Here is a 13,144-nt window from a genome sequence, read left to right on the forward strand (position 1 = left end):
CAGTGGAGAGCTACACAAAAAGTCCACACTAAGCACTTGCAGATCTACTTTGCGGTTTTCCCAGACACGTGCCGTTTTACTCCTTGCTTAGCATATTTGGCTCCTGGCACATCACACATGCGGCAGCATTGCTGGCAGCGATGCAGCACCATGTAAGCTGATATTCACCAGGACAGCAGCCAGGCTAACCTTTGTTTGCTCACCTTTAACCAACACATTAGTCCCCAAACCCATTTACTCAATCAAAACATTACAAACACTTTAAAACAAGCTCTTTCAAATATTTGATATATGCTCATGCGTAGTCTCTGACACACACACACACACTTTACCCTCCAAGAAGATAATAAGCACATTGTTACAGGCCAGTACCCTGCACTAGCTCGGTCCCTACGTAGTTGGGTCAGTGATGTACTTGGTGACTGGCACACACGGAGCTGTGCTGCTGCGTGCATCTGAATACTCAATACATTTGAGGAATGCGGAAGCAGAAAAAAGCACAGGCTCGAGAATGAAAACTTTGCCCCCTCGGTAGGACTCGGGTGATGGCATGTGCACACGCTCCCTGCACGCAAACCCAAACAACTCTGAGATTTCATGCCACAGTGCACTTAAATCATACATGTCAAAGAAATGATTACAGCTCTGCATTGTACAGGAAACAACACGTTTTCCTTGGAATAGGACTCGAATGTTGTAAAAAATACCTCCCAGGTTTAAATGTGTCGAGGGTTTGCTTTGATCTTGAGTTTAATTGAAAATATAATTGTGTCTTCAATCATGAGTTATTATTGTTCAATTTTTCCGTTGACCTCGTTAAAATGGCTTTTTGACTTCCCGCTTTTTAGAACTATGGGGTAGAGACGGACAACTTGAAGAACCTGGTGGTGAGGATGAGAGCTGCCTCCAACAGTCTCCACACGGCGACGTCTGACCGCAGGAAGAGCCCCGTGTATGACGGCAGCATGACACGCAGGCCGCCCAACGACTTCCTCACCTCTGTGGTGGAGCTGATCGGCGCTGCAAAGAGCCTGCTGGCTTGGCTCGACAGGTAACTACATTTGTTTTCTTCTTTTTTTTTCATACCACCACTTGCTTCTGCACGTCAGATCAGATGCCAACAAGGCTGCTATACGACTACTACGAGTAGCTACAGACATATAAAGTTAGCTATAGCCTTTGCACATGTCCATGCAGTTGGCCAAGTTAACACCCCCCCCCCCCCAGTGAGCGACTGGCAGGGTCCCCTGTGCCTTCCTGGCGACCTGCTCCACCTCACACCATCAAAGCACAGCATACGAAGCAGGTTGCCAGGATTAAGTGTTGGCTGTCTGAAATAAAGCTTGCTTCTGTTTTTGTGGCATGTTCGGCTAAAAGGGGAAAGATGATGTCATGATTTAAATGGCAGTTGTGATGGTCAGATGAGAGCAATGTAACGGTGTTTAAAAGTCGTCTGCTGAAGTCACATGTGTGTGGTTCATTTATACACGTTTTATTTTTGAAATGAGCAGACATACTTGACATTGAGGGTTGGTTCGTGATGTTCATACCTGCGAACTTGTCACCTTTCGGTGAAATTCACCGTTTTGAACTCAAAATAGGTCATCCATGTGAATCGTGGAGATCCGAAGAGTTTTTTTGGGGGGGGGGTCACCTGGCCCGCTGCCGTTGAGATTGCAGTGAGACGCGGAGAAAAGTGTGAAGTGGTGCTCTTCGCAATAAAACATCTTTGATGGGACGCGTCTTGGCCAATCAGCGTTCAGATGTCCACATCGTTTGGGGGTTCAGGTTAGCTTGAATGTCAGCCCGCTACATCTGCTGCTGTCACGCTGCACGGTGTAGCGATGCTAACAAAGTACCCGTACGTTAAACACGATGTGATTTAGCATATTTTTAGTATCGATACTTCATTAAGAGAGCGATCAGAGCGCACTCGCTGCTCCGTGTCGAGCTGTCTGCGCACACTGCGCTGCGCAGCGCTCACAGCGAGAGAAGTGGCGCAGCTTTAGAGACTTCGGCTTAACAAATAAAAAGATGCCAGAAGTGAAATGTTTCAGTCTGTAAAGTTCTGTAACTCTACAGCTGCTCATCCTGATGAACTGTGGATCATCTGGTCAGAGACTAACGGCCTCATAGTGGATCATCAATGCTATGATGGAACCATGTAGTTTCATTCATATCTGGCTGTATTAATACTAATATTACTGCCATTTGTTAAGTGTTGAAAAAGTTGGTAAAAAGTGAACCATACAGATGTTTTATTTATTACTATTATCGATAAATATACCAGTCTCGTATTTATGGTACCATATTGTTTTTATGGTATTGAATTCTGGTATCGGGTATCATGATATTTATGGCAGGTATGTAATATGTATAGAAGTTATAATATGAGTATCGTGACAAACAGGTAGAGACAGAACAGATTCAGGGAAAAGTCCATGAGGACTGTTCAGGCAAAAAAAAAGGAAGTTGGTTCATGAATGACTTTAACCATATTATATATAATGACAATGTATATTTGTTATTACTATCATTATAGGGCTGAGTCAGAGCGGAGGACCTTTTGTTCTTAAACTGTTTATTATCATTATTTCGATTTGTGGTCAGAACAATAAAATGACTGTAGTTGCGGTTCTAAAAGCTTTGAGGCTTCAAACAACGTGGATGTGGTGTGGTGACAACAACAAAAAATCACCTGCACCCCCCCCCCCCCCGTTGTCACCTTTTTCACCCCTCATGAGTTTGCAGGTATGGATGTTATGGTAGCTAATTTTGGAGTTCCTAATTGGATGTTTTAGAGAGTTAGGGGCAGAAAAAGAGGCCTAAGAGGGAGAAAATGGCACCAAAACGGTGACATCACTTCACCCACACACAGCAATAAGAGACGACTCCACAGTAAATCACTTGAGACATGCGCCACTTTATTAGGTACACCAATACAATTTGATGCTACATTATCTTTCCTGAATAAAGCGGATCACGTCTAGATCACTTTGAGATGTGTGAAATTCAAATGTTTTTTTATTTTCATGAAAGACAGTTTGTGGTGACGCAATCCACAGAACTGCATTTTAAAATGTGTTTCCAATATTCATCTTCACTCATTCAATGGGGTTCGGCAAAATATCACAAATGCCTCTCTGTGTAATCCAGCTCACTTCAACACCCCCATGCAGACTGCAACCTCAGCAATGGACATGTAGTTAAATCACTGTTGGTGTCAATCGAATGAAATCTGAACATGTGCAGGTGTACTTAACAGGGTTCGTACGGTCATGGAAAACCTGGAAAAGTCATGGAATTTTAAAATGGTCATTTCCAGGCCTGGAAAAGTCATGGAAAAAACTCAAATCATAAAAGTTTTGGAAAAGTCATGGAAATGTTGTTGTATTCATTTACGCCGAGTTTGAAATAATCGATATGTTTTTTTTAAAGAAAGACGCTCAAAAACGCACAACATTTTCTAAATTGTTCATGTTTATACCGAGATTTCAGTTTGGTCGTGGGAATTTGGTTTAAAGTCATGGAAAAGTCATGGAAATCCATTGGTCAAAATGTGTAAGAACCCTGACTAAATAAAGTGACGTGAATACGCAATGTTGATAAACATCAAACATTGGGGTCAGACGCTATGTTTTCCAAATGATTCGCCATGTGAATGATTACATCCGTCCGTCGCCGGTTCCTAATGTTCTCCCTCACCTCCTTTGTGTGCTTGCAGGACGCCTCTGACAGGAGTCAGTGACTTCACGGCCACCAAGAACAAGATCATCCAGCTGTGCCTGGAGCTCACCACCACCGTTCAACAGGTCTGCACACAGCCCACACAGCTCGCCCCTGGGACACACAAACACACACAATAGGTTTTTCCACCGAGCGCATACCGGCCCAGAGGGCACAGACATGGAGAAGAGGGTTATGGGAAATGTGGTCTGGCAGCGATGACACCAGCCTGAAGCCAGCAGTCTGAGCACATTATTGCAACTGCTGATGTTTTCCTTGGGATCTTTCCCTCCTCGTGCCGGCTAATGAGGAGACCCCCTTCGCGCAGGGACGTTTAATGGTACCCGTCGTTTGTGTTTCCAGTTTCGTAAAAACCCACTGGCGCTCTTTTAACGGTGGCCGCCAACATTCCCCGGGCCGCCGTACACGTTCAGCCATGTGGTTCCTGTCTTTGCTCCTCCGAGACACTCGCAGCGGGAGACCGAGCTGTCTGGAAGCACTTCCTGTGTGTTGGTTAAATGCGGGGACGAGGAGGAGGTCTATCTGAGCGCCATGTAGAAGGCTGACATTTAACACGGAGCACACGCCCACTATGTTTCACCACTTTCTGCTTAGCAGTGGTCGCTTGAGCATTGCGTCAGGATACGACTGGCTGTCGACGTCTGTCCGTTTGATACGAGCAGAAGTGGTCGGCCATGTGTCTTAACCCTCCACCTTTAGGGTCAATTTGACCCCATTCAATGTTGAATGTCGGTGTTCTTTGGGGTCAATTTGACCCCAGGCTGTTTTTCACTGTCAAACATATAAGAAATATCAACTTTTTTATATATTTAAAGGGCTATTTAGGTAGTCAACAAACAAACATAAAGTACCTCACACTTAAACTTGGGAAACAATATTAATTCGAATAATTTTCTGGAGGTTTTAATTGCTGGGGTCAAATTGACCCCGAGGGTCAAATATGTTGGTAAATGTGAAGGTAACAGGAGGGTTAAAAGGGAGCTGCTGAGTGGCCGTTAGTTCAGTGTCAAAGACATTCGCTTGTATGTGCCGTGTGTTCTCCCTGAAGGGGTGGGACTCGAGCGAAGCCCGCGAAGCAACCCGTTTAACACTGCAAGTGAAAGTGGCTGCGGAGACTGCAGGTGTCATTTTTGAGGGGTTATTGCATCAAAATAAATTCCTTTCCCAGAGTGCCCATTTCCTCGCCACAGTCTGGGATTTCAGCGCCTCTGGTGATTTACTGTGGGTGTCTCGGTCATGGTCTTCGAGGAGAAGTGGGGGGTATGGGTTTCCCACACTGCCATGTGAAGTGGAGAGGTTATGGTGCAAAATAAACTCCCGATAGGTGCTGAAAGACTCTTGTAAAACCGGAGAGATTAGTTTCCTCCAACAACTGGAGGAGGGAGGCCGTTTGGTCCACCGTTCATGGCCAACTCGGCACATCATTTAACTATCTAAACCGAGTGTTGCTTCCTTTCCCCTCCCTTTAGAGCATTTAGTCTCCCTTTTGTTATTCATGACGTGTCGGCCAGAGTGTGAGCCACTGGTGAGTACAATAGCGCAGGAGACTGCCACAGTGATTAGTTTTACGATGAGGGAGGACGGCGTGAGGTCTGCCCAGCTCGTTCATGAACTTCAGCCAAGAATTAGGGCTTTTCACATTGCACAATGTATGTGCTCTGCCTGAATGAAGCCTGTGTGGAAACACACACAACGGGACACGGCCATTAAATGGTGAGCGCTTCAGCCGTCTTGGCCTCCCGTCAGCGTGGAGGTCATTCTCTCGCGACGCATTTGTTATCGATCCCAAACGTGTCTTTTATCAGCGCCTCCCACTCCTACATTGTTGGCTCAGGTAGGAAGTTTATATCTCTCTTCTCTCGGGGGGGGAAAAAACAACAATGAAGATTTTTGTAGGCCAAACGCTGAACTTTAAGAAATCTACCCGTCATATGTTAATACTAGTGCTGTGAAAAATAACGCGTTAACTCAGTTAATTAAATTACAGGATTAATTAGTTTGTTTTTTTAACGCATTTAACGCATGCGCAGAATGAGCTTCCAATCCGTCTGTTGTTGGTCGTCTCGAACCAGCAGCATGTCATTCTGTTAACACGACTCCGATCTCCGTCTCGCGCGCCGCAGAGCTCCATGCCCCCCCCCCCCCCCGTCAACAACTCTTCTCGGAGCTCTTGCCTGTTTTGAGAGCCCTGTAAATGTATATATGTGATTAATCATGATTAATCCACAGAAACCTGTGATTAACCTGATTAAAATTTTTAATCGTTTCACAGCCCTAGTTAATACTTTATGAATAACTGGATGCCATAAGGTCAGGGCTTTATTACGCTTCACCGTAAAGGCAACTACACTCCAGGTTCTCTTGCTCTCTCTCTCTCTCGGCCACTATATTGCTCGACCATGCAAATCCGCTCTGGTGGCAGATCAAAGGCCCAGGGAGCAGCACACAGAGAGTCATCTGATCCACACCGGCTGTGGGATCAAGTCCATAACGTGAGGGATCGGCACACCCAGGGAATTGTCCCTCAGCCTCTCGCAGCGCTCCGCTACGATGCAGATCCTGTCTACTCGAAGGACTTTGGCTCTGACAAAGATTCATCCGGATACCACCAACGGATCGTAGATATTGTCTTCACATGATTTGCTGGCGTTGCGAGAGAAGACGAATCTTTCACGAATGTTAAAACTTGATGGGAGGTTTGCCAAGCCATGGCTGCGGCACACACCGATACTGCTTTGTTTCACGACCTCTAAACATCGAAATATGTATTTTTAGCTCATCCCTCTTGGCTCAGTCAACAGTGCAGTCATCCAAACATGGGCCAGTCTCGAAAAGAAATGTGCAGTCGCATGTTTACGCAAGCATAGTCACATTCCTCCTGAAACCCCCCATATGTTCTTGGCTGACTTTAAAAACTGTATTGTAGACATGAGTTTGGGACCAATATATGCCATATTGTGTTTTTCCGACTTCATTTTTATATAGCATTATAAACGCCTCCCAAGTAGGGGAAATGTGGCATGTGTTTATTACTTTACCAAAGGAGATTTAGTCTTTTTAACCCTTGTGTTGCCTTCGGGTCATTTTGACCCGATTCAATATTTAATGTCGGTGTTCTTTCGGGAGTCAACAAACAAACATAAAGTACCTCACACTTAAACTTGGAAAACAATATTAATTCTAATAATTTTCTGGAGATTTTAATATCTGGGGTCATATTGACCTCAAGGGTAAAATATGTTAGTAAATATAAAGGTAACAGGAGGGTGAAACATTGAATCGGGTCAAATTGACCTGAAGGCGACAGGAGGGTGAAACATTGAATCGGGTCAAATTGACCCGAAGGCAACACAAGGGTTAAACAGGCACTCAAACGCAGATCAAAAATCATTTTTAGGGAGCCCTGGATGTCCTCCGCTTTGATGCGATGCCATCGCTCACAGCCACAGAACAAAACAAACCAACAGTAAGTGCATTTTGAAAAACACGCTCTCCTTTATCCCAGTGGAATGTGCAAGCTATGGAAATATGGAAAAACTTGCTCGACCTCCATTCGCCGTCTGCACAATGGATTAACAACGAGCAACAGAGCTGGCTTTGTACGCGGCGCATGTCTGTGCCTGCCACGAACCGAGGGCCGCGACACCAATACCCCGTTTTTATTTAGCATCGACAAAGGCTCGTGGCTTGTGAGGCCTCCGGAGATGTGAGAGACTTGTTGAAGTTGATTTTCTGCGCTCTTGTTGTGACTAGGGTCGGGTACCGAAACCCGCTGCCTATATGGATTAGTAGCGTAACGTTGATTGCAAGTCTTGCGTTCATAAAAGTAGGCCAACAAATCATAAATTAGGCATTCTAACCATGTTTAAGGTAGCTCTGGCGCGAGCTGCGAACTACGAGTCCAGTCTGATATCCGTTGTTTGTCCGTGCGGCCATGAGAACGGCTTTTACGGGGAATATGGCCGAAGAGGTTTTTAATGTAGTCATTGTCGATCGTCGTTTTGTGCATTTTTTTTATTTTTTGAGTATCGGTTCAGGCACCGGCACCGGTATCGGCAAAAAACCAAACGATACCCATCCCTAGTTATGACAGAAGTATTTCACCTGTGTTTTGATGGCTGGCCGCCCTTTGGGCATTTCCAGGATAGAGCCAATTTCAGCGCCCCCCACATGCACCGTGAACACACCCCACGGCCCCTGAACCAAGGGGCCCTTTTACCACCGACAACGCAGTTGTCAGGGGAGGCTGTTGCCTCAGCTGTGGCCAGTCCAGCTGCAGGCCATGGGTGCCATGTCGGGACACTTGGACGGGACGGCGGTCCGTCTCCCAGCTGACTTTGCACAATTTATTGTTGCATCCTTCCCCCAAACAACCCGGGATCACAGCTACTGTGCCTTATTTGACCTCCACTAGCCCACTCAGTTTCGACTGTGGAAAGCACCGTGTCACTGTTTGGATGAGGACTTCCTCCAGGTGGTTTGCACCATGTCGTCAGCACATTGTTGCTTTACAAGTGTTGGTCTGGGTTCAATGTATTTCACTGAACCCAACGGGCCATTATGCAAGTACAGCCTCCCCCAGGATTTAGGCACAGGGGTAGTTTGAATCTAAAAGCTGTTTATTTGAGGCTGTTCTACAATTTTCGCAGTTCTATATCAGGAATGCTGATTATATCCCGTTCACCCAACCTCTATACTTTCTTTCCCTCCTGTTGCCTGTTGTTTACTGCTCACACGCCTAATCTGTCATCGCCGTCCTCTGTGTAACAGGACTGCAGTGTTTACGAGATGGAAGAGAAGATCCTGGAAGTTGTAAGTATACTTTATCTTTTCTTTTTGTTTCCTCCTAATGTAAACTATATGAGAAGTTGAAGTTCCTACATTGGGGGGGATGAGGGGGAGGTCTGGTTGATCGTTTGGGTAAATGTCTTTTTTACATGTGTGACATGCTCTCGGTAGCAAGGTCCATCTTCTGAGTGAATCGAGCAGACGGGTCTATAGGATTGCCAACAGAGGAGGCGGATCTAATACGCCCGGGTCATCAATCAGTGTTTCCTGTTCCTGACGCTCTCCAGACCCCTTGGGCTAATACTAGGCTTCCTCTAGCACTTTGTCTCTCTTTCTCTCAGACAACCCAAGAGAAGTCCACTTTGGAGCCGGGTTTCATGCTCACCTCCTCTACGTAAAGCGTACACCATGTGTTCAAAACAAAATGCATGTGCCTGAGCAAAGACGTCACAAAAAAGACCCCTCTAATGATTACAAATGGCAGCTTTTGTCCTGAAACGAGCAAGGAACTGCACAGAAAGGAGGTCGGTGTGCATAGGACGGCTAATAGCCCACTAATGGTCCTTTTTAAGCCCATTAAGCATAAACATGCACTCCGAGAGTCCTATGCAGAGGGAAGAAGACAAACTAACTGATGACGGATAAGGTCTCTGCGTTGCAAGTAGCAGTGATACCCTACTGGTTCCGACCTGTACGACACACAATGGTTATAAAAGGGCACAATTCGCCATTGGAGTATTTAGGGCTTATAATCACAGTGAGAAGTATTTCGTTATATTGATGCACTTTCCTTTGCCTTTTCCTCTGCAGTCTAAGATTTTGAACAGCATATGTGATCAGACCATGAGAACCACCTCTGACCCCTTGATGAGCCAGTCGGCCTGCTTGGATGAGGTCCAGCTGACGGATATCAAACCGGGAGAGGGTCTGGTAAGGAATGCTGCTTTTGTTTTTTTTCACCCGAGGTTTGCAGGCCAGGAATTCATTCAATGCGTGTCAAATTGTCGCCGTCATACATGTCTTTCCCTCTAGGCATGTTGTATTTTTACTAAGAGTCTTGTGTGTGTGTTTTGTTTGTTTGTTTTCTGCTCTAGGGGATGTACATCAAGTCCACCTACGATGGCTTACATGTCATCACGGGAACCACAGAATATGTAAGTAGGACAATATGCCGACCACAGGAAGAAGTCCAGTGGCTTTCAATGCTGGAATTATTTTAACCAGTGAAAAGACAGTGACAGAGACCATTGTAGTCCAGAATGAGGTTGGAAGTTTGTATCGCTGCCCATCGTACACCATATATCTGTGATTTGTCTCGTATCTGGCCATCGTTGGAATGTATTTTTCTTGTTTTTTGGGCGGAAAAATACCTCACTCTCCCTTTCTCGTCTTCCTATTCACTCTCCTTCTCCTCCTCTGAGGGCACAGTGAGTTATGAGGGAGTTAAGAACTGCTGATCCGCAAAGGGAATTGTTTGTCATATTTACCGATGACTGTAGTGCAGAACTGCCTCCACAAAAAGACGTCCGGCCCGTCCCCACGCTGAGACACACCGCCAGTGACTAATATACGAGCTCGCTGCCACGGTTGGATCCTCACGCCTCCACACCTTAATTGTGGATCAGGGCCTGAATCGTCACCAATAATAACTAGTTAATCCCGTTTGACACCCGTGTGACATGAAAAACAATTCAACTGATATTAATTGACGCGGAGCGTGTTTGTGTTATCTCACCAACTGAACTCCGGCTGTTTGTTCATCAGATATTTGCTTAATGAAATGCGAAGCCAGACAGTTGAAACCAGACATGTTCTTTTGTAAATAGTGAGTTGTGTGTTAACAGCAAGTGTCAGTGCTTTATGAAAGCGGTTTGACCTTTTTACTTTGTTTGTTCTTCAGTCACCGGCAGACCTGACGAGGAAGATCCATGCTGGGGACGAGGTGATCCAGGTCAACCAGCAGACAGTGGTGGGAATCGGTTATCTCTTTGAATAATTGCATATTTGACAGACTGTCAATTTGAGTACACGCTGTAAACGTTTGCGGTATATTAATGGTGTGTGCTCTCACCAGGTGGGCTGGCAGCTGAAAAACCTGGTTGTCAAACTGAGGGAGGACCCTAAAGGTGTGGTTCTACTCCTTAAGAAGAGGCCCACCGGCATAACAGGCTTCACCCCCGCCCCACTCAAGAACATGCGCTGGAAGCCCGCAGTCCAACAGGTACAAGCACACAAGCACTCGCTCTTCCTCCTTTCATTATGGAACATCAACAAAGGCCTGTGCATCTAGTCATCGTTAACCTATTATCAGCTTTTTAGGGAGTTGGTTCTCAAACGGCAAGTTCAGACAGGTGTGACAGAGCCACCCTGAAAGAGCCGCCAGCCAAATCAAATACAAAATTGAGGCAAACAAAGTCCCATGATGTCATTCCGTCTAGGAGATAAAGCTGCCAGCCTGCAGTGTTGGAGTCTGGTTAGATTGTATCTGGTTGATTAGAATGAAATTGCCTCAAAAGACATGGTGAATAACGATAATTCATGTTATTTTGGTTCAACCTTCTTTTTCTTTTCGTTCTATAATTCAAAGAAAGGTCAGGGGTAGCTGATGAATATTTTACTAATAAGGTTATGTAACTGTAATCCAATTGGCTGTCCCCCCTCATGTGAACACTTTAAGCTTCACTTAGCTTTCAACCACATCCCTGCACCGGAGTCCCGTTTAACGAAAAGAGAGACGGTCAGCCCGTTGTAAACCAACACGAGCAACTTTCAGGCTCCGGTATTCTCTTCTCATGCGCAGCCTGATTTATGGCCTGAGAAGGCAAGATGGGAAGATATCCAATAAGAGTGGGGTCTCTCAAAACAACAAAGAGCCTAACATCATCACAAGCATCTTTTACAAGTACTCTGGGGGGGGGTATCGGAGTCAGACATCTCAGTTTATCTGGGATAATAGGGCTCCAGAAGGCAAAACCGAGACCAAGCATGCACCCTGATTCAGGAGTGGATGACACTGGCTTTGTAATAATGTATAATTTGGACAAAGAAAAGGGGGGGTGGGTTGATTCATAAGATCCCAAACAGGATGTTTAGTTTGTCATTAATAATATATCTACACTCGTCAGACATATCATTTAGGTCTGATGAGAGTGGAAGAATGTATTTGAGTCCGTCATCTCGTGTTGTTGAGTGTCGGGAGACATAACTGTGGTAAATGAGTACAGTTTTAAGTACATGTCTTGTGGACTATTTTGGACTTCACTTACAATCTTTCCAGAACTCGAACATGAAGGTATATACTCGGGGAGACGACACTCGAATGTCTCGCCACATGTGGGAAAACTCCTCCCGGTTGCCAGCAAGTCATATTTGGTGTTGAACGGAAAGCAGCGGCTTCATTTGTTTTCAACCGTAAGCTTGACGTCGATACGTTGCTGCTGCGTTGTGTTTTTCAGAAAAATCCCTCCCTGATCAGAGCCCAGTCTCCCTGCGGCTCCGCTAACGGGTCAACCAAAAAGGAGAAGTCGGCTATCCTAAACTTGTACATCCCCCCTCCTCCTCCGGTGCCGTACACCCCAAGGTAAGCCGTCCCGTTTCACTTGCCAGGCGTATTGTTTGATGAGGTTTTCATTTGTATTGAACAGGTTGAGTTCTTAAAGTTAGAGCATGGGAAAGAAGCCTTGAAACAACCCAAAGAACTCGACCAGCCTGCAGTAAGCGACCCCCGCTCACCCCGAGACAACGTTTGCCACATTTCCACGCCTCGCATCATGTTGATAATGAGTGTGTCCCGGACCTGTGATCGCCTCACCTCCCTCTCCTCCTACTGCACATTCTGTTCTGCTTGTGTTCAGCCCACTCGGCTCCCACCAGTCCCAGCGTCGTCCTTATGCAACGGCTGTTTAATTTTCCACCTCCAGGAAGATGACAAGACATGATCACGTTTGAAATAATAGACTGAATTTGTAATGTGTGTGTGTGTGTGTGTGTGTATATCTATGTCTATATATATGTATGTATGTATATATATGTGTGTATATATTTGTATGTATATAGAGCTATGTGTGTATATATATGTGTATATGTATGTATATAGAGATATGTGTGTGTATATATATATGTGTGTGTGTGTATATATATATATATGTATTTACTAAATATATATATATATGTGTATATATATATACACATATATATACACATATATATATTTACACATATACACACAGACACCTATATATATATGTGTGTGTGTATATATATGTGTGCATATGTATATATGAAGCTGTGTCATCTTTATTTAACTGGAATTACATTAACATAACATTATAGACTCACTCCTCTTCCTAATGGTTATACTGCTTTAGACTTTAAACTGTGGAGTGGGATGTGGGGTTGTAATAAATAAATACATGGTCATTTGTTTGTCCACGCAGAGAGGAGAGAACAGACCCCTTCCGCGGCATTAGTAAAAGACCAAAGGGCTCCGAGTCACCCAACTCCTATCTGGACCAGGAGAGCAGAAGACGCTCCGATGTCGGCTGCCCCATCGAGGCCAATGTGATCCAGGCCAGACTGAGGGAGCAGAGGTCCTCGCGTGGTCAGTGGC

General features: G+C 45.2%; 1 protein-coding gene across 1 annotated transcript in view; it reads left to right on the plus strand.

Annotated features, from left to right (window-relative positions):
- LOC130201509 (connector enhancer of kinase suppressor of ras 3-like) overlaps nucleotides 1–13,144 on the plus strand; it is a 35,049-nt gene that overhangs the window by 20,010 nt on the left and 1,895 nt on the right. The window contains exons 3-11 of the mRNA XM_056426559.1: nucleotides 849–1,051; nucleotides 3,725–3,812; nucleotides 8,518–8,559; nucleotides 9,346–9,465; nucleotides 9,630–9,689; nucleotides 10,436–10,504; nucleotides 10,610–10,756; nucleotides 11,991–12,115; nucleotides 12,972–13,135. Of these exons, the coding sequence (XP_056282534.1) occupies nucleotides 849–1,051; nucleotides 3,725–3,812; nucleotides 8,518–8,559; nucleotides 9,346–9,465; nucleotides 9,630–9,689; nucleotides 10,436–10,504; nucleotides 10,610–10,756; nucleotides 11,991–12,115; nucleotides 12,972–13,135 (1,018 nt within the window). The remainder of the gene's footprint in view (nucleotides 1–848; nucleotides 1,052–3,724; nucleotides 3,813–8,517; nucleotides 8,560–9,345; nucleotides 9,466–9,629; nucleotides 9,690–10,435; nucleotides 10,505–10,609; nucleotides 10,757–11,990; nucleotides 12,116–12,971; nucleotides 13,136–13,144) is intronic.

Source organism: Pseudoliparis swirei, chromosome 11, assembly GCF_029220125.1.
Source record: "Pseudoliparis swirei isolate HS2019 ecotype Mariana Trench chromosome 11, NWPU_hadal_v1, whole genome shotgun sequence".
NCBI lineage: Eukaryota > Metazoa > Chordata > Actinopteri > Perciformes > Liparidae > Pseudoliparis > Pseudoliparis swirei.